This window comes from Urocampus carinirostris, chromosome 8 (assembly GCF_059441175.1).
Source record: "Urocampus carinirostris isolate Australia breed hairy pipefish chromosome 8, RoL_Ucar_1.0, whole genome shotgun sequence".
Lineage (NCBI taxonomy): Eukaryota > Metazoa > Chordata > Actinopteri > Syngnathiformes > Syngnathidae > Urocampus > Urocampus carinirostris.
This window is the reverse complement of record NC_142356.1, coordinates 37,405,424-37,427,140: the sequence shown is the minus strand read 5'-3', so window position 1 is coordinate 37,427,140 and position 21,717 is coordinate 37,405,424. Positions and strand designations below refer to the sequence as shown.

The window sequence follows — 21,717 nt, the reverse complement described above, 5'->3', positions numbered from 1 at the left end:
GAACTGGTTGCCAGTCAGTCGCAGGGCACAAAGGGACAGGCAATTCGCTCGCTCATTCACACCTAGGGACAATTTGGACCGGCCAATAAACCTGATAATGCATGTTTTTGGAATGTGGGAGGAAACCGGAGGGCCCGTAGGAAACCCACGCAAGCACGGGGAGAACATGCAAACTCCACACAGGAAGGCTGGTAGCTGGATTTGAACCCATGACCTCAGAACTGTGCTGCACACGCGCTAACCACTGTTCCGCCGTGCTGCCCTTGGTTAAATTGTTTAAGAAATTAAATCTGCCCCCGTGTGGAAATGCCGGTCTCATGTTCATTTTTCTATCAAGAAACGAGCGCGCATTGTTAGGTGAATGTAGGTTGTGTTTGGTTAATGGAGTCAGATAACTAATTCGAACCATTTGGTAAACAGTACATTTTAATATTCAATTCCTAACAAAGCGCAGAAGAATTCACTTTTCCTTTTTATTTGTACATCTCAGTCTCAGGTTGCTTCCTGCTCCATGTGAGCGCTAGTACCTGCTGCAAGAGGTAGGAGTATGTCACGTAGAGCCGCTCGGTATTCCGGTAACTCGTCACAAATGCGACTGATGACAGTGCCGACGGCGATCAAGCGTTGGTTCAGGTTCCGAGTGGCCGATTCCACCGATTGCCCCGTTGAGGATGATGCTCGATATTTTCCGTCTGTCACTTCTTGAAGTTTCTTAGCTTTGCTCTGAAATTCCATTAGTTCAGCCTGGTCCTGAAGTACAAAACGGTGCCTGGTAAATTAGCAAAGTGATATCTCCAGAAGTGAAGCCTTTATTTTTCTGTACTTTTTAGTTCCTTTTCCCTATTTAGTACTTTAAAAAAAATAAAATAATTTACAGTATTATGCAGTACTTTTTCATATATTTCATTTGTTTCCATGCTTATGAATATGTTTTCCATAATTGTCAGTAGTCCATACCTGTCAACCTGTACGTTTTTGCCGTACAAAGTACGTTTATTATGAATTTTAAGACGTGTACGACATACGAGAAAATCTGTACGAAAAACCCAAATTTGTCAATTATGGGTACCATCCGGTATACACTGACGATCACGAAACGGCAAATCAAATCAAGTCAAACGAGTTCGCCGCGGTAGCCTCTATCTCGATATCATTTTTTTCGTTGCAAATGAAGCGAGCTGTTTGATGCTACTGTGCGCATGCGTCTGCCGCCTGGGGATTTCCCATCATGCATCATTCCGGAAAAAAAAAAAAAAATATATATATATATATATATATATATGGTGTGCGATTATTTTGTATGGGAAAATACGACAGTTTGTACGGGCATGGAGCCGTGGAGGTTGACAGGTATGGTAGTCATTGCTGTTTAATATTTTTTAATAATTGTCAATACTATGCAGTACTATCTCATACTTCTACGGCCCTTTCATATTGAGTACTTTTTCATAATTATCAATAGTTAGTACTCTTTAGTACATTTTGTTAACTGTCAATCAACAGTGCTTTCTACTACTTTTTCATACTTATCAGTACCACGCAGTACTCTTTCATTCTTCTCAGTCATTTTGGTACTTTTCATATTAATCAGAATACAGTTCTGTACCTTTTCACACTTTTTGTTACCTTTTCATAATTATCAGTAGTCTGTATTTTAAACAAAAAAAATCAATTTCTCTGCACTTCTTTTCATACTTTTGAGTATGAAATGAAATGAAATGATCTGCATTTATATAGCGCTTTTCAAGTCAATGACTTCCCAAAGCGCTTTACAATGTGCTCCACATTTCCCAATAGCGGCCTTGCAGCCATGTAAGGCGCTAACCTGCTTATTGGGGGTATTAGGGGTTCAGTGTCTTACCCAAGGACATTTCGACATGTAACACGGACGAGCCGGGATTCGAACTGAGATCCCTTGATCCCAAGACGAGCGCTCTACCTCCTGAGCTACTGCCGCCCACAAATAATAATAATAAGAGTAATATGCTCTATCAAGTCAAATAAAGTTAAATGTGACTTACTTTTGGAAGCTAAGCTTTCACTTCAAAAGAAATGGCTCGCCTCTTCTCTTTTCCACTTCACACCAACCACATTGAATGGATGCACGAGATATTAAACAACAAAAATGTCACCTTTTAATGATTTACTTTTTCAGTCCTTTGTGTACTTTTGAATACTTTGATAGTTCTTAGTAATTTCTGTCGTACTTTTCAAACATTTTTGTACTTTTTCATAATTCTTTCTACTTTTTTTCACTTTTAAATACTTTTAGGTACGTTTTAGTCCTTTACACTCCTTTTGTACTTTTGTTAGGGTTTCATACTTTGCAGTAGTTTTCAGTGTTTTTTGTATTTTCTTTTCTAATTTCCAGTCATTTTTAGAAATTTTCAAAACATTTTTTTGCTTTTTAGTAATTTTTCATAAATTGGTCAATTTTTTTAATATAATTTAGTTTTTACTTTTTTGTCGTTATGGAGTGTTTAAACCGTAAATACAATGTTCAAATAGTCTTTTTTTCAAACTTTGAAATAGTTCTCAGGAGCTTTTTTTTACCTTTTAGTACTTTTTTATACTTTCGAATCCTTTTCAGTATTTTCTTGTACATGTCAGTACTTTTAGTCTGTTTTAATACTTTTTACTTCTTTTCTGTAGTTCTATTTTTCATATTTTCAAATCTTTTCTGTACTTTTCAGTGTGTTTTAGTACTGTGAGGAGTTTTCAGTAGAATACTTTCCAGTACTTTGTAGTTTTCCACCAAGAGTGCAATACTGTCAAAATTTCTGCAGGAATTGTTTCTTGTAAGAGCATATTATCGCTGTTGTTTACAATGTAAATGAAAATTTGAAGTACTTCTTGAATTTTGTTCTCTAAATGAAAAGTCATGTGCATTATATTAAAGGGACAGTGTGTAAAATTCATACATTTTAGTGGTATAAAAAAAACTTTGTTCAGTAAAAAAACAAAACAATGATTTGAATACTAGGCATAGATACATAAATTATCATAGCAATGTTAATTACAATTTCTACAAAAAAAGCATCGTACTCAGTAGTATCCCCACATAGTTCGCCGCCATGTTTGTCAGGCATCCTGCCCGCTGTGCTGTGGCACTGGCCCTCACCCGCACGAGACAACACGGTGCCATCCAGTGGCCAAATATCACACATTGGGGTTTTAAGAAAAAAAACAAGAACACCATTTAGATTAAGATGTTTTTGAGCATACCATTCCTTTAACTTCTTCGATTTTTACAAGGTCGGCCTCAAGCACAACACTGATGCCGGACAAATCCATCAGCTGCTGTCTGTGCTGTTCAATACTGTTGCTAAGATTGTCCCGGCTCTCCTGCAGTTCCTTGATCTCCTGATCCCAGTCTTTGAGCATCTGAAAAAAAAACAAGTCAAGTTACTACACCACGCATTTTGTATACAGTAATCCATTGTTTTTTTTAGCAGGTGTTGCATTCTAAAAGGTCCAGCACTAGTCAATCCTGTGAAGTAGCAAGCTTTATTTTTTTTTTTATTTAATACTCTATTGTACATTGAAACCAAAAGAACAAACCTAATTTACAAATAAAAGTACTGTACTTTTATTTTTAACAAATAACTTGTATAGTGTCAAATTATGATTTTAAAAATAATCTTCCTGCTATACTAGTGTATTCCTCGGAAGAAGAAAACGTCTTACATCCCACCATCTTTTTATTTTTAATTGACCACATTATACTGGCGGGCACAAAACAACGATTGCTCGATATTGGTGGTAACACGTCACCCCCGTCCATGCCAAAACCAAGACAAATTTTGAGACCTTTTTTTGCAGAAAAAAAACCCCTCAAGCATCTTATCAGGGTGATTGTGTTGTAATATGATTAATTGAAAGCGTAATTCATTTGGCCTCGTGCTGTCCGCTGCCAACATTTTTAACATAACAAGCATGCCAGTGTTATGTCGCGCAGAGGGGATCCGAATGCAGAAACACTTGTCAGATTTTACGGTTTTTAATGGTCAGAAGAAAGTAATGAAGGATGCTCTGTAATGGAGGGGAATGGAAAAAGTGGTAACAAAAACACAGCTCTTAAAACAACATGGCTAGAATAATCACAAAGTCTTACAAGATGCAGCAAGGCGTTAAAGCTTTCTTGAGCGCAGTTCAGGTAAGCATATCATTCAACGATATGACAATGAGTGTCTGTCAATGTTACCCTTAAATACTATAGTGTCAGGTGTTCCCAATTAGGCCACCAGTTCCATGGCGCATTCTGGCTAGCATTGGCGGGCTGGAACTTCACAGCCGGTGTTTGCTCGTTTCCCTCTGTGGTCGTAGTGAAGTGCTACGTACGTTTTGTCAAACTTCCCTGTGTTGGCTCTCAGAGACCTTTGTTAGTCTCTTAACCTCGACTTCACATCCCTGTTAAATATTTTTTTGCATTGGGTCACTTCAGGGTCTGCGCCCCTTATTTTCTACACTTCATACTCAATGCTTATACTCTGTGCTACATGAACTATGTGGAGGCTCAATGTAAACAAAACCCTCGGTCAATTAGAACGCCACCGCGCCCTTGCTTAGAGGAGGTCCAATTGCACTTAATTCTGGGAAACTTAAAAAAAAAGGTTCCCCAAAGTCAAATGCCCGCACTACTATTCGAGAACTACTACTTTTGTGTGTCAAGAAGTCCAACTTTGTTGGTGATAGAAAGCATCTTCCTCTGCCTTTTGGTGCTTTAGTGGGTCCACAGAGTTTTGTTGGGATAATGGCTCTAAGAGAAACTCGTCATTGAATAATATTTGCGCAAGGGTAGGTCAAGCTGTTTTACATTCGTGTACAATTTTGAATGCAAGGTTATCAACGACCAGGCAGAAAAAGGGCAGAGCGACTGTTTAGCCAATCAGAATGCAGAACGCATTGCTCGATAAAATTCTGTTAAGTAGCGGAATTGCGGAAAGTAAACCACGATACAGCGAGGGATTACTGTATTACTATGTAAAAAGCATTACATTTAGTGTTTCCTTTATTTTCCGCCGCAAGCCATTGTTGATGAGATTGAGCTCGCCCTTGCTGATTTGTTTTTTGTGGTTGCAGGCCAGGGCATCGTTGCGCTCGATGATGTTGGCTCTTCTCTCCACAGGGGCCACGCTCGCCCTCACTAAATGTTCCTGTTGCTTCATCAGCTGCTGGAGTTGTCGCTGTAAACAGACAAGTAAACTCGTATCAAGCTTCGGCTACAATTTGGTGCTGGCTTGGGTCAAGTCCGATTCCCGGCTCCTCTGTGTTGTATGTCGAAGTGTCCTTGGGCAAGACACTGAATCCCTAATGCCCCCGTTTAAGCAGGTCGTTGCCTTGCACGGCCGACGCTGCTACCGATATGAAAGTGTGTAAATGGGTAAGTGTGAAGCACATTGTTAAGGGCTTTGGGGGGGGTTTCATTTACTTGAAAAGCGCTATATAATGTATTTACATTTTACATTGAATGGAATACTTGTAGCAGCGTTATGTAATTAGGATACCAAAAATGTAATTGTATTCTCTTACATTTACAGAAAAAAACTCAAATCAAATTACAGGTGTCTCATCTCATTAGCTGCACCGCTAATCCTCAGTAGGGTCGCGGGAAATTACAGGTGTATTTGGTTAAAATGAGTATTACTTTGCGGGAAGATTTTTTTAAAACTATATCGATATAAATATAATGCGCTGATAAATTAATTGTGTCTATCATAATTTCAATCACTGACACTTAAGAGAAAGAGAGATAATTGTTAGACAGTCAGTGCTGTTGCAGCAGAGTGTACTCCAAACCTGGTATTCCTAGGCGGTCTACCAACCAAGTACTCTTCATGCCTGAACTTGCTTAGCTTCTTGAAATCTGGCATTCCCAGGGTGGTATGTGTTGTGATTTTACGCATGTCCCAAACGCGGCCAATTAACCTAACATGCATGTTTTTGGAATGTGGGAGGAAACCGGAGTGCCACACGCAAATAAGGGGAGAACATGCAAACTCCACACAGGAGGTTCGATCTCATGACCTCAGAACTGTGCCGCACACGCGCTAACCACTGCGCCGCCGTTAAATCATGTTAAAAGTGAAGTACACATACCTAAAAAGAAACAAATACCTCGTTACTTTCCACCTCTCCACATTCTATTGTGTCCACTTTTTTTACTTTTGAGATCCACACTCATTAGTAGTAGAAGCAGGTATATTACCTCAAGACGGTGAGCCTCATCCTTCATGATCTGGATGTCACCATGACGCTCTTGCACTACTAAACGGGTCTCTTTCATAAGGTGAATCTTTTTTTCCCATAGCATGATCTGTCGCCTGTTATATTAGCACAGATGTACGATTACTCAATAATATATGAGAAAGATATGTAAACCAAAAGACTGACTCTGCCTCCAGCAAACTGCTTAGAAGTTTTTCCTTTTCCTCCTGGGCGTTCTCCAGTTTTGCTTCCATCTCTATAGCTTCCTGCTCTGCTTCCTAATCACATTATATGGCAGAACATTAATCAACATTCCAAAACATCAAAAGACTGGCGTCTAGAAGAGCAAACTTTGAGTTTGTGAAGGAAGTCGGTCTGCATCATAGCATTCTCTTGCTCTAGAGCTTGACGTAGATGTGCATTCTTGCTCAATAGAGTGTTGAGCTTCAGCAAATCTCCTTGAAGCATCTTATTAGTCTTTTCCACTTCATTCTCTTCCCGTTGCAGTACTTCTAGTTGGCCTGGTAGGGTCGAGGGCATGACCATTAAACATCTGCCAGATTGCAAAAATTACCCATATTTTTCAGAGAAAAAGATGAAACTTACGCTCCAGGTAAATCTTCTTCTGACAGTTCACAGTATATTTTGCCTGAAGTTTGTTGTATTCTTTGTTGTGCTCTTGAATCTCGAGCGTGAGTACCACAAGTGTCCTCTGATGCTTCAGCCACAGCTGCTGGTCATTTTTGATCTTTTCTGATAATTCATCAATTTGAGTCTTTATTGCTTTAGCCTTGATTTGGAGTGGACTTAAGTCTTCATGCTGGGAAATAAACCACACGCATGCAAAATTTAGATTAATTTAAAAAAAAAAAAGACAAAAGTGACAGGATATAACATATGCATGCATGCCCATTAAGCTACATGATTTTGGGGGAAAGGGAGAGAGAGAGAGAGAGAGAGAGAGAAAGAGGGAAAGAGAGAGAGAAAGGGAGAGAGAGTAAGAAAGAGAGAGAGAGAGAACTGCAGTCTCAATTGCTTTGGGAGAGGCACGCGGCTTTGACGACCTCAAGTGAACATTTCTTACACTTCAGCTAGGTTTTCAGTTTTGTTTCGCAGGCCGAATTCAATCTGTTGGCGGGCCTGATCTTTAATGCCACTCACGTATGAAGTATAATAATTTTGTACGGAACCTTTTTTTTTAAAATTAAACTGTTACATAAAAATATTTACTTCAAATGGGAAAATAACTTAGGGTAAGTTCACATTGCGGAGCGTTGGGCTCAATTCATATTTTTGGGTGAAAGTTTTTGTGTGAGCGTTCACATTCCCAAATAAATGCAACTTGTATGCAAGTTCATCTCCTGTGAATACAACTAGTCTGCATGCGAAGAAGAGGCCACGTTACGTCATACGCAATGCGCTCATGTTTTTGGTAGTCCTCATGGATGTTAAGAGCCGAGCGTCGCCCCCCCAAATTTTAATTAAATTTAAACCTCGCTATCCCCCCCTATTTAACACTGTCAGAGCGATTTAAATGTAGGTATTGTTAACTACCACTAGAGGATAATCAATGAGAGTCACTGTTTTTCACAGCAGGGACGTTTTTAGGAACATGTTAGGAATCCAGTAGTATGCGACGGGATGTTGTCTGTTCCGTGATTTACTAAGTAAAAAAAGTATTCATCTTCCATGAATGTGTGAAATCATGACACTCTGCGTATTCGTCCAGTTGTTGAGTTCTTCGCTTCCTCCCGCCTTGTTGAAGGCAGAATAGTGACGTCTAGTGCCTATCAATATTCTGCAGGTAGCATGTATGCGCCTTGACCGTTCACACAAAAGTTGCATTCCAAAATATTGGATTTGCTTTGGATTCAAAATCCATATGCAGATTTGTGCCGCTCAGACAGACTTTAACAGATCAGATACAGGTCTTGCCAACAATCCGATTTTCCTGCAGTATGAACCTAGCCTTAGAAAGATGCTATAATAAATGTTTGTATTGCTATTATTAATAAGGAAAGCAATTGAATGAGGATGATATCTGAATATATTTGTATGATGGTTTCCGAATTTAAGATTTTCAGAAGAAAGTCCATCCCTGACTTTGAAAATGAGCCCCCCTGATCTGGCCCCAGGGCCTTGAATTTGACTGTATTGTCCGACAATACATTCTAGGCAATGGACTATTTCTTACCCCAGTACGAGCTGTGATAAGATCCTTTTTTTTGTTGTAGTTAGCGATTGTAGTCTGCTTCTGTGCAATAAGCGCATCGATGGAAACAATGTCAGCCTGGTTAGATGCTATTGCCTTGTTAAACTTTGTGATCTCCACATCCAGCTCCTTCTGGGACCGGTAGAGGTTTTCCAGTTTCTCGTCAATGACTTTGCTTTCCACCTTAGCCGCCATGATCTCACTTTCTAATTGCCACAGTTGATACGTCTAAGAGAGAAAGAGTTGTCATTTCAAGTTTGTAAGCAGATTTATTGTCAGCATCAAAACTAAAGTTTCATGTGAGAAAGAGAACACACATCAAGTCATTTAACAGAAATAAATGAATATGAGATGGTGGCCAATGTAAAAGGAGTCCGCAAAAAAAGCCATTAGCTCCTGCAGCGGTATCTCAAGCCGGCAATGTCATGGCAGAGAACACCCAGTGGTTTTCTGGGCTGGGTTGATGAGTCTTTATACGTTTTTCCTGTCTGCTGCCGTGCTCTCAGCATACTTTGATGATGTACTCCAAAATAGTTTCCATTGAGGCTCTGCAGAATGACACCAGCAGCTTTTGTTACTGTTTTTTTTACCGGAGCACTCTCAGGAAGATAAGTCGCTGTTTGGCTTTCCCTATTTGGTGTAGCCCAGGGCTTGGGAACCCCTTTGACCCAAAGAGCCATAATGGCAAAATAATCAGATTTTTAAATTTCACCTCAAAGGATTTAGGATAGTCAACATTGTTTAGATGTGCCCCTCCTTATCTGTGAAAATCACATTACACTTTGTGGTTAGCAGAAAATCTATTATTACACAATACAACAATTAAGCTAGGCTAATCATTGTTGCATTTAATTTAATGCAGCTAAAATAAGGACCTGTATCTGTTGATGGTAACAAAGACATGGTATTGAGTGGTAAAAGAGTTGTTTAATATGACCAATGTAAAACATACTTTCACCGTAATACACTAGAGGCTGCACGGACTACAAAGCTATGTCGCAAGTGACACTAGCCTAGCAAAAAAAGGAATGGGCAGGAGAGCGGTGCTGGGAATCAAATAGACTGAAACATTTTAAGGTACTGTTTTTCCAAAGCCTATGTTGTCCACATTTTTGTTTTGTTTCTTTTTTTATCAAGTGTTTTTCATCCTATTTAAGCCTATCCTGTCTTTTATTTGGGAAAAGACAGTTTAAAAAATGCTACAACTTTGGGGTAAGGCTTGGGTTGAATTTGGGGGTGCTTAAGCATCCCCAAAATAGGCTGGTTACATTCATGGTCTACACCAGGTGTCTTGAACCTATGACTCGCGAGCTATATATGGCTCTTCTCATGAGTACTTTTGGCTCAGAGATAAGTTTGCTCAAGCAAATATCATCCGAGTTGTATGAAGTCTGATTTTTTTTCTGTAACAGTACAATTAAAAATTTTTGTATCATCATTACGAAACGCGATTACATGTAACCTGTTAGTCCAGAACCTCAATATGAGTCCCTTTGACAACTCTACACAAAGGCAATAGGAGTGAGACCTGGATGGGGTGTGTTTCGGAGAAACGGCCCCACAAGCTAAAAAAGTGGTTCTTAACCCTGGTCATGCTACCGAGCCCTACCAGTTTTATATGCGCATTCACCAAACCCTACATTAGTGTAAAATAAAATAAACATTTTCATTAAACTCAAGACATGTAGTCTTTCTTTTAGATTTTGGACTATTTGACCCAAGAAGTCTTTATTCATTTCCTTCATTTGGTCACTGATGGTTTCATTTTAAAAAGGAAGTTACCTCCGGCCATTGTTTTAAGTACCGTAAATTCCGGACTATAAGCCGCTACTTTTTTCCCAAACTTTCAACCCTGTGGCTTATTCAGTGATGCGGCCAATTTATGTAATTTTTCTAACGGCCGCCAGCAGCGCTCGAGTACAAAAGGTAAGATTTAGACTGCAACTTCTTAGCTTGTGCACAAATTAAATTAGCGTAGACATATTCTCACCATGCAAATTGCAAAAAAAAGGCACATGACGCAACTTTCAAGCTAAACGCAATCGAGCAGTCCGATATAGAAGGAAACAGAGCTACCGCACGTAAACTTTACTCTGCGAGCGAGATGCTAGCGTGCTTTTGACTAAGGGAGCATGGGACAACGTCTATATGACAAAGTCTCTTTCCCATACTGAAGGAAGACGACTTTGATGACGCCGGTTGTAAGGAGGAAGATAAGGACGGTTTACCGTGTTAATTACAAGTATGGTATGTTTTTTTTAACAGAGCTATTTACTGTGTTGAGAGCGTGTTGCTAGTAGCGTTTTGCTACCCTTCACAGGCACGGTTTGGGGTCGAAAGTTATAATATTGTTATTAAAGCTTTAAAAACTCTCTCGTTGTACCGTCTTTCTTTGTAAATATGTGTAACCATGTATAATATGTATTCGCAACTGTATATTTTTGTAACGCATTTATTTTAGAAACTTATTCTGATATGTTTTGTACAAGCAAATGAGAAAGAAGGGGCGGGGCAAACGCGGGCTGATAGGAAGTGGAGTAAAGGTGAGACGTGTTTGTGGACGCGGTCGACAATAGTGGATAAATATTTTTCCCACCCTTACTTTTGGAAATATACACTTTTTTCCTTGGATTACTTTCAACGGGCACCCGGACTCTGCAGGTCTGCATTAAATCTTAAGTACCGGTATCATTTTCCATTCAATATCCCGGCTGTATTTTTTGGACTTTATCGGGTATGGGTTAATTTCATATTTTAATTGCGTTTTTTCTATGTGGGCACATGCGGCTAATATACAGGTGCGGCTTGTGTATGTACAAAATTGGTTTTCCTACCGAAATGTGGTGGGTGCGGCTTATAATCGGAATTTACGGTATTAGATTCACCATCTGACTTTACAAGTGAAATGAAATGAAATGATCTGCATTTATATAGCGCTTTTCAAGTCAATGACTTCCCAAAGCGCTTTACATTGTGCTTCACATTTCCCAATAGCGGCCGTGATCTGTGCAGCCATGTAAGGCGCTAACCTGCTTATTGGGGGTATTGGGGGTTCAGTGTCTTACCCAAGGACACTTCTGGATGTAACACGAACAAGCCGGGATTCGAACTGGGATCCCTTAATCCTAAAACGATCGCTCTACCTCCTGAGCTACTGCCGCCCCGAGTGTTACACCAATGGTGACATATGATGCTGCGAGGATTGATTTGTTAATGGGTACAAATCTAAGAGTGGGCAGGGTGGCCTTATCATCAAATCTGCCTCTCTTTACCTTGAATTCAGCAAGTATTGTGTTATTATACTCCCCATCTCAACGCTAGAGTTGCTTAACTTGGCATTGCAAATCATGCAGATAGGACGCCGACTCCCATCCTGTTCTGTTATACAAGAGAATCAATATCGTATATGTTCGTCTGACGACTTTCTTTTTTTGCCCAATATAGTAGGGATTGAAATATAAAGAAAGTAATAATACTACGTACTAAAATAACCTTCCCTTGTTGGATCACTCCCGAGTGCCCAAAATTCGGGGAAGCACTGATTTGCCAAGCAATGTCACGTGATCATCTGCATTCAGTGATGGCCAAGATGGGCATGCCATCACATATGGGCCCGATGAGCCTGAGCCTGAGAATGGCTCACCTAACCCTTAGGGTTCGAATAAATACCGGTAAAGTACCATTGATCTAAATTCAGGTAGTGTTTTGTTAATGTAATTATGTGCTTGTTTAAGCTTGACCTTAATGAACACCACTTCCAAGCAAGGGTGTCCAAGTGTAAACTTGGCACTAGGACACCCCTAGATCGCATAAGATGATTGACTTTGTATTCAATTCATTGAACTACAATGAACCGTAACCCTAAAAATGATATGTAACTTATAAATGTAAATCTTACAGTGACAAAACAAAAATGTTATGTGAAAGTTTACTTTTTCTTTCTTGAGTGCTGCTTTCTTGTTGGCGAGCCGAAGATAGTACTGAGCAGCCTTGTTGTCCATGACCTTCTGCAGCATTTGGGTCATGATGTAATTTTCCAACTCCAGGTTCTTATGTTTGTTTGTCTCTAGCTTTCGCCTCTGATCAGTCATCTCAGTCTGCAGAATGTTGCTCTCCTATCGACCAGAGAATAAGATATTTAATCGTTTCTATGGCTAATCAAGTTTAAGTCGCCTAATCAGGATCCTTCTATCAACCTTGGTGAGCTCTGCGAGTGTGTGCTCCGTTTGGCCCAGAGCACGAAGGTAGGTGCTGTATTGGGCCAACAGCGTTTCATGCTGGCTCTGCTTCTGACTGATCATCTTTTGGGACACTTCACAATCCATCTGAGAACGGTTTAGCAACATGGTAAGAGTCTCGCTTTCCTCCTGCAGCTCGGAGATGGACTTCTTGATGCCTTCGATTTCACTGTCTAGGAGTATCACCTGATGCTCAGCCAGGCTGTGGAATAACATAAGATCAAAAGTAAAGGAATTGCACTGTCATTTTTGTCCAGTACCTCTGCACATTTGAATCCTTTTGTGTGAAGAGGAGACTATCAAGTTACGCGTTTAAAAAATGATTTAAGGCTGTAATTTCCAAACTTGAGTCCAGAGCTTATTCACAGTCTGCTATCCATTTTCTAGATCTGTGGTCAATAATATGGTGGTCCCAGATAGCACTGAAAATCATCTGAATAGATTTGTTGCTGGGCTACCAGACTTCCCGTGTACCAACCGTTACTGCACTGAGCTTTCGTACCACCTGAGAGGATCTTTGACAAATGCAGTGGGACCTCGCTACTTCGCGGTTCGACGTTCGCGGGTTCAGAACTTCGCGGGCCTAAAAAATAATAACAATAAAATAAAATAATTAAAAAAAAAAAAATTAAGCATTTTTGTAGGGGCGTCGCTACTTCGCAGATTTTCACTTTTCGCGATAACCTGAGGTCCCACTGTAATCAGTTACAAAGGAGTACTTCTTAGATTTGAAACTTCTTAGATTCTGTTCTCTAAAATAAAAAATATAATTGTCTTTGAAAACAACATAGTCAACATTGTTTTCAACAAGATAAGACATGGCACTGCAAACATGTAATAAAGACTTAAAAGAGAAAAATAAGATTAAACAATGTCAGGATATATAAGTACAAGTATTTACAAAGTAGTGCTTGACGAGTGGCCTAAGTTTTTATGATATATGTATGTATATACGGCAGCCATATCCCCTTAGTGGGAGGTGGGTAGAGTCAAGAACACATTCACATTCTTGACTCTTTCTGGGAGAATGATACAGAGTAGGGCATTCCCAGCCCCTCGCTCAACCCAACCGATCGGGAGTCATTAGGTGACCAAACTCCCCAATAACAACCCCTAATGCAGAGCCGCAACAGCAACGGGTACCAAGTCTCGAACCAGCGACCGCCCAGTCTCGGGCACTCTACCTACAAGGCCACTGAGATGGTAATAATAATGCTATGAAGCAGATGATTATTATTTTTTTGGGACGTAACATGCAAGAGATACATTTTTGACAGAAAATACGTTAAAGTTAGTTTTTTAAGATATTTTGGGAAAGGGGGGATATGGCAAAGCATTGTTTAAGAAATGCCTAAAGAATTAAGATCAAATCATTTTGTAGGCAAACGTATTTCACTTCACGTGCTGCCATCTAGTTCCAGGTTTGTTTTGTTCCCCCAATACTGTCTAATAAATGTCTTAATACTACTAATTACTCCAACTTTAACCATTTTTAATCTATTTTACAAGTATACAGGACTATGCCAACACATAACTATTTGGCAGGTGTTAAAAAAGACAGCAAAGATCCACCCTAAAAAATAACTACCAAACCAATGTCTGATGTCTTTTTTAATACATCCGACACAATGTCAAAGTTGACGTTTTTGGGGGCTTTTTTGTTTCGGCTAGTATGAAGTCCTAGGAGGGAAAGAGTTGGACACCCTTGACTCAAAGGAATTCCACATAATTGATAGAAATTCCCTCACCGGATTGCGTCTTGCATTGCACTAAAGTCTTCATCTCGTCTCTTCAAATCCAGTAGGCTTCTGTTCCACTGTTGTAAAAGTTGTTTCTGTGACACTGACAGGGACACCATTTGCTCTTCTGCCTGAAACACAAATGAAAAGTACAAATTACAGTATGATGCAAGTATAAAATAAATCATTTCCAACACCCAGTTTTGCTGTGCAATACATACATCTGAAAGAGCTTCCCTTGTTGCTTGTGTTGTGGTTGCCTGGGCTTTGGTCTGGACCTCATACATGAGTGTCTGTTCTGTCAACCTCTCCAAACGTTTTGTAAGGTGCTCCACAAAAATGTCCTGTCAGGGCACCCGTAAAAGTAAATAAAAGAACATTTGTCACGAAGGAAACTGATTCTGTAGAGAAGGCTTTACTTGTTTGAGTTTTTGCTCTTCGACTTGTGACTTCTTGGCAGCGGTCTTGCGTGTGACGTTCCTCATGGTTTTGACATTAGAATGCAGATCTTCACTGATCTCTTGTGTGAAGTTGAGCTGTGATTCCAGTTTGTTAAGTTCTTCTTGTAGACTGGACACTATGAATAAGAAAAATATATATTTTAATTTTAAGGTTTCCATTCCAAGGTTGATCCAATCTCAACTGAGGCTGACGACTTTTGTGGAGTCTAATGTGATCACTCTTGTGTGAATCATGTTCTTCTTATGCATATGTAACAATGAATTTGATGAAAAAAAAGAAAACACAGTATGAAACGGTACGATTTTCACGTTTATAATACTTGGCTCTTCTTTCCCATCTGAAATAGCATTACAAGATGTACTAAAGTTGCAACAATGAATTAAATGACAAATGATCGATAATTAAATTAGGGCACTACTATTTTGCTAGTGAAGGATATTTTTGAAGGATTAACTGAAAATATTTCCAGTTGCAGAATTCCAACCTTCTCAGTGACAAATCAACCATTATTTTTTGTTCAAATTTACAGTATAACAACCATTTCCAAAATCCTCTTTTTCCAATTTAAAAGTATAAATAAATAAACATATTTGTGGCTTTTTTTCCTGACATGTTAGGGTACAACTAGTACCCAAGTCATAGTTAATGTAGAACTGTCCCCTATGCTACCTGGACACACAAGTATTAGTATCTTTTAATTTTGATGTGTGATATTATCAAATTAAAATTTAAAATAATTAAAATAATCATAGAATACATTTAAAGATTTGTTAAAATAGGCACAATTTGCATCATTATATACTCAATTTAAAGGCTAGAAATTAATCAAATTTGGCACAAGAAAAATTTGACCAAGCTACACTGAGTGTTTTTCACAAAAGACCCTGAAACTTTTTTTGTGTGTTTTTGTCAAGAACCGGAAAAGGGGGAGAACCCAAATGCGTGACGTTTCTCACACAAGCTTTTATTTTACAGGAAATGGGGCAGTCATGCACGTAACCCAAACGCCACTGATTCTGCGATCGACAAGATCGATACCAATTGCACGGGCAGATATCGGACAGATGGGCTCGATACCGGACAGGACAGGACAGACAGGATTGATATCAAAACTGGATATCGAAATTAAACAGGGCAAACTAGACGGGAACGAAACTGGAGATCAATATTAAACAGGACAAAATAAACGGGAACATTACCGGACAGGAATCAGAAGCAGGAAACCGGACAGAGTCTAAACCCACGTCTTGCGGGTGCAGAAGTTCGTGACAGACTGACAAAGGGTGAGTGAGAGCACTGAGCTTAAATAAAAGGGGAGCCAATCTGCCGCCACATGGCCATGGCCAATTGGGCTCCATGGCAACCGTGACAGTTTTTTTTTTTCCAGAAACACACGATACCAAACTATTTAGTCGTCCGGTTCAGAAAAACATTAGTTCATTTTATTAAGAATTACAGTAGTGCTCAGAGTTAAGATCGGGGCTCAAAAATCTAGCCCAAACCGGCCCGAGGGTATAAAAGCCCAAATCAGCACGAGCTCGACAAATGAACTTGGTTTGAGCAACCCAACCTGACAAAACCCCGAATTTAAAATTTTTTGGGGGGGGAAAGAAAGGTGATTTTGGCTGTCTCAAACAACAAAAAGCTTGAGCCCTGGTGCGCAGAATGCACGCTATCCTAACGACCTCGCAAAAGTGATTTATGCCGTCTCCAAAGAACCGTTAGCGGTCAAAACGACAAATATCACCTTTCCGAGGTAGTCATCGGCGCCGCCGGCAAAATCGCTCTTCTGAGGTCATCAGGGTAGCATGCATGCTTGCAGCTTTTCCACGAATAAAAAGAAACATAGAACACACAAAGATATTTTTTTTTAAACTCAGCAAGAGAGAGAAGCTCGACTTCATGATTGACATTTTTTGCCCGAATATCGGGCCAGGTTCGGGTCTGGGATCAAGATCTTACTTCTAGTAGTGCTGTCCATGGTCTTCTTGTTCAATGTTCAAAACAAAACAAAAATGGCTAATTTGATTTAAAACTATTCCCAAAAATTGAGTTGTCTTGAACAAAACACAAATTTGAGTAAATTAGCTTGAAATTATGGAGAAAAAAGTGATGATTTAAAATGTCAATGCAATGCAACCATCTCACCATCTTCCTTAGTCTTGTTGCGCTGTCTGGTAGTGTTGGATTGGCTAGACTTGACTGCCTCAAGTTCATCTTGCACTTGCCGATGTTTGTTTTCAGTTAAGACCTTGCTCTGCTGTTGACAATCAAGTCTCGTCTGAAGTTGTTTGAGCCGCTCCTGTTCCCTAAACAACTGCAGGTATATCTCTTCAGCTAGGCTGGCCTCTGCCTTTTCTATTCCCGCCTGACAGAGAACACACATCCACAAAAGTCAACAAGTGGCTCCTGAGCAGCAATTGGACTTTTATTTCTAACGACTACTGTAACGCGTTAATAAAATGTAGTAATTCAACTGTCGTTACTACATAAAGCATTACTTTACATTTAAAAAATGCATATCAAGAATTACGATGACTACCGAATAGTTCTGCCTCATTCATATTTTCACATACAACCGTTGATCAACAGTGAGCTTGTTTATATTTACCTATAAAATACAAGTGAATACATTCATATTGGCGTCGTCTCCAGCACAGAATACGAGGGTGCTGAATTTCTCCTCATGCAGATATGATCCCTACCGTATTTACTCGCTGCTGAGCCAACTATGAAATAGAATACTCAAATCAGGGGGTAATTTATATGCGTTTTGTGCCCTCTGTAAATAATGTTCTGTAGTAGATGTAATTTACGTTTCGAACGCAAGTTGCTGGCATGACTTTTTGTTCAGACCGTCACATTTGCAATGGGAAGACAAATATCAGGAAGTAATTTGATCTCTGTGGAATATTTTTGTTTGCTGCGTTGAAATATTTTTCAATTGTTTGAAGCTGTCAGAAAGTAATGGCTGTAGGTTTATTTTTTAGATGACAGATTTACCAATCTGTATTGAAATATATTGACGAGTTCACCCTGTTAATATGTTATGTTTGTTTGCCTGCAGAAAATGCCATATCTGTTCTCTATGTTAGCCAATATATACTGTCTCAACTAATCATTTGGTAACGTCATATTTGTACACATTTAGGTTTAAATTCAAACACTGATGCTAAAAATGTACTTTTGTTTTATTTACAGTTTTGCTCTCTGCCATTTGCTAAGCAATGATATTTTAAGACATCATTAAAGGAGCAAGTACGCTTGTTCCCTGCCTCATGAAGAGAGTTTGGGTTGCTGTTTATCTGCGTTCAACACTTCCATCCATCTGCACCCCTTATCCTCAGTAGGGGCGCGGGGATGCTGGAGTTCATCCCAACCATCTTTGGGCTGTAGGCATGGGACACCCTTAACTGGTTGCCAGCCAGTTGCAGGGCACACACCGACAGACAACCATTTACTTGCTATTAATCTGACATGCATCTTTTTGGAATGTGGGAAGAAAACTGGAGTGCCCGGAGAAAGCCCAAGCAGGCACGGGGAGAACATGCAAACTCCACATGGGGAGGCTGCGGTAGGTGAACTTGAACCCTGAACCCCTGCACCGCGGGGCGGCGCGCTAACCACTTAGCATGCTTCAACACTTATGAAAGTTAAGCACATAGAGCAAATAGTACAATGTGCATACTGTATTTGGTTGTGGGTCACCAGTAGCGAATGGCGGGCAGCACATGGAAAGGTGGTGTGGCTTAAACAGGAACAACAAAACAACTCAATCAATGGGACAAATTTAATCACAGTATTTACAGTAGAGGTATGCTGAGTTTTGGTATTTTTATTTGTAAAAGTATTTTTGCAATACACTATGCATGGAGAAAAATATCAAATGTCATGGACAGTACCCAAAAATGGAGAAGGATATCTTGGATCTTGGATACGGAGTGTCTCAGCAAAGTGTTCGTTTTGGACTACACATTTTCTACTATAACTTTTATTATGCGGCTATCTTCAAGCATTTTAGGGGGTTTTCTTCTATGCGACCATAGGTACTGGTGTCTGTAATCTGGGAGATCACTGAGTTAGATTTTAAATGGAGTAACTGGAAACGGAAACTACAGATTTTCAGTAACAAGCCCAACATTGTTCACAAGTGTTCAGGGAATGCAGATTGTAAGAGAAAATACAGTTAAGTCGAACCTCTTCCCCGTGATTCAACTTGAGTCTTTCCAGCTCCTTGATGAGTTGATCCTTCAGTGCAGCTTGCTTCTTTGCAACCAGCGGCTGGCGACAGATCAAACATGAAATGCAAATGAATTGGGTCTCACATATAAAAAGGCAGAAATCGAGGTTACCAAAAATTTAAAATGACAACAGTATTTACAAAATATAATTCCACTGAAAGGTTCAATATTTTGAAGGGACAGTGTGTACTATTTGACCACTAGATCTTATTGTATTGCGTAATGCAAACAAAAACAAATGCCACAAAGCACAAAGAAAAATACAAAACACAAACTAGTCTCTAAGTGAGCAAACTGCATAATATTACTTTTCGTTTACTTGCCCCATCTTGTCAAACCTCTCCAGCACACGGGCATAAGGTTTTCGGCAAGATGACAGACAATCATGACAGCTCCGTCAAGGTAAGGCTCATGTAGGTATAATAAATACGCATTTCTCAAAGAGTATTCGAAAAAGAAAATAGTATTTATGTGAAAGATCATGAATTGTTGCTTATTTTTCAAACTGATTCTGCTTAGGGTTTTTTTAAAGAAAGACATTTTTTTAAACACTAGAAGGTGCGAAATAATACACAATGTCCCTTTAAGTGGACAAAATTGAAAGGGTTTTCAAATGGGCTCTGGAATCAACTAATTATATAAGAGTAGAGAGCTTTAAAATGCTACGAACATGTTCAGCATCAAGAACAACAAGTTCATCTTCCTCCTCCTCCGGTTGTTCACCTTCCTCAATGTCATCCGATGAAGTTGAAAAGTGACTTGGTGACCCGACCAGTGAAATAAAGCCCTGTTCTGATATATAGAAAAAACATTTTACAGTTACTTTTCAGTTACTTTTCTTTTATCTATTTTAAATAAAGGGTACTGAAAATGTATACAGAACTCAAGTCTATCCATCCATATTCTGCACTGCTTATCCTCACTAGGGCTGTGGGCAGAACTATACTTTTATCGTCGCCGGCGACTTTAATCGGGCATGTTTATGGACTGTACTTCCCAAATCCATCCAAAACGTGGACTGAGCAATTTGGGAAAAAACACTGGACTGTGTGTACTGTAAGATCAAACATCCAGTTGGATCCACCATTTCTGTTTGTCCCTCACCCCCCTCATCACCTTCCATCCAGAGGAAGCAGAGCCTATTTACAACAAAGCCAACAAAGACAGTTAAAACATGTTCTTTGTTCCTTTATCTCTTTGTTTCATTACCCCCACTATAAATGTGGAACTGGAGTCGTCCAATTTCGTTGTTACAATATATCCAATGACAATAAAGGCATATTCTATTCTATTCTATTCTATTCTAAATTGTGCCAATAAAATATTGAAGTAGCTGTTATGGGCAAATTAACTTATTTTAAAATAGGCCACACTTGATCCATATGGAATTGTTATTTGAGAGAAACATTAGATTCCATTATACTATACAGTGTCTTGCAAAACTATTTGATTTAAAGTTTCGAAGTTGAAAGTAGAAGGTTTTGGTGATCACCATGGCCAAGGATATTCCTTTTGGGTAATAATTTTTAGACCAAAAAATGATTTACTATATTTTAAATGTTTTTCTGTTTTTTTTAGGTAAACAAGGAAATCAATTGAGATAACCATAAGTATTGCAATAGTTTCAATTCATCTGAGGGCGGCAGTAGCTCAGGAGGTAGAGCGCTCATCTTGGGATCAAGGGATCCCAGTTCGAATCCCGGCTCGTCCGTGCTACATGTCCAAGTGTCCTTGGGTAAGACACTGAACCCCTAATACCCCCCAATAAGCAGGTTAGCGTCTTACTACCACCTACTAATATAGATAAACGTTACAGTTTCTCAGCTGATCAATGGAGGAAACCAAAATATACTGAACAATACCTTTTTTGGATAGATACAACTGGGCAATTTCCTGCAGAACACTAGTCAAGGTCTCATGGCACAGCGGTTGAAAAATAACAATGTATTATACAAAACTGACCAGTATATCTCGGTGAAGCAGGGTTCTCAGCAGCAGTATTATCAGCCTGAGACAGTTGACACACATCAACAAGTTCTGGTCCAGACTGACGGAGAAACAATGCAGATTAATTGATTTTATGAATATTTACATTATATTTAAAATTATTTATTGTGAGTTCCATATATTTACCTGAGGAAGGGGAGACATATTCGATCTAAAGTAATTTTCTTCTTCTTGGTTATTTCCATCATAAGTTTGTTCTTCCTCTTGGTCTTTCCCGACTGCTACTTGATCTTTAGTGCTCTGCATTGAGGCTAATATTCAGCAACAAAAGTCAGGTATGTTAATAATAAATAATTCCTTAAAAAATGCAACAAATAACCGGTTAACAAGTGCTGTTTAGCTAGCTTGTCAAACTATACGTACACCACACGAGGGAAGATTAAAACATTGAAGCAATTGAACTGTCTCTTTGTTTTGTCTAAGTTTTCCTTTTTTTTTGTACAAAAACGTATACAGTACTCACCGGCGTTTTACTTTCACGGTCACAGAACACCGAAAGAGTTGCATGGCAACAATAAACTTCCGCTGGGTGGAGCGCCGTAGCGGTTCACTAAATCATTGAACTGCGCATGCGCTTTATTTGTTAAAGCAGCATGGCGGCCATTTTACGT

General features: G+C 39.4%; 1 protein-coding gene across 1 annotated transcript; it reads right to left on the bottom strand.

Annotated features, from left to right (window-relative positions):
- Positions 1-408: 408 nt before the first annotated feature.
- Positions 409-21,675, bottom strand: LOC148361798 (coiled-coil domain-containing protein 40-like). Its single transcript, XM_088342587.1, has 19 exons — positions 21,570-21,675; positions 21,233-21,357; positions 21,062-21,146; positions 19,770-19,891; positions 19,056-19,139; positions 17,007-17,226; positions 14,816-14,973; positions 14,618-14,740; positions 14,406-14,527; positions 12,616-12,859; positions 12,352-12,534; positions 8,402-8,647; positions 6,814-7,027; positions 6,559-6,728; positions 6,394-6,485; positions 6,209-6,323; positions 4,998-5,186; positions 3,226-3,384; positions 409-750 (listed from the first exon to the last, which is right to left on the bottom strand). Exons 2-19 carry the CDS (start codon positions 21,350-21,352, stop codon positions 493-495), a joined length of 2,904 nt encoding a protein of 967 aa, XP_088198713.1. The 5' UTR covers positions 21,353-21,357; positions 21,570-21,675; the 3' UTR covers positions 409-492.
- Between the last annotated feature and the right edge of the window lie 42 nt (positions 21,676-21,717).

What these genes read in the sequence shown, in the direction of transcription:
- LOC148361798 (XM_088342587.1), bottom strand. Translation starts at nt 21,352, where the DNA reads ATGCAGAGCACTAAAGATCAAGTAGCAGTCGGGAAAGACCAAGAGGAA. An exon ending in GCAATGCAAGACGCAATCCG is followed by an intron (nt 12,860 to 14,405) that starts GTGAGGGAATTT and finishes GTTATTCCACAG; the next exon opens with CCTGGCTGAGCATCAGGTGA. An exon ending in TTATCACAGCTCGTACTGGG is followed by an intron (nt 7,028 to 8,401) that starts GTAAGAAATAGT and finishes TTTATTTCCCAG; the next exon opens with CATGAAGACTTAAGTCCACT.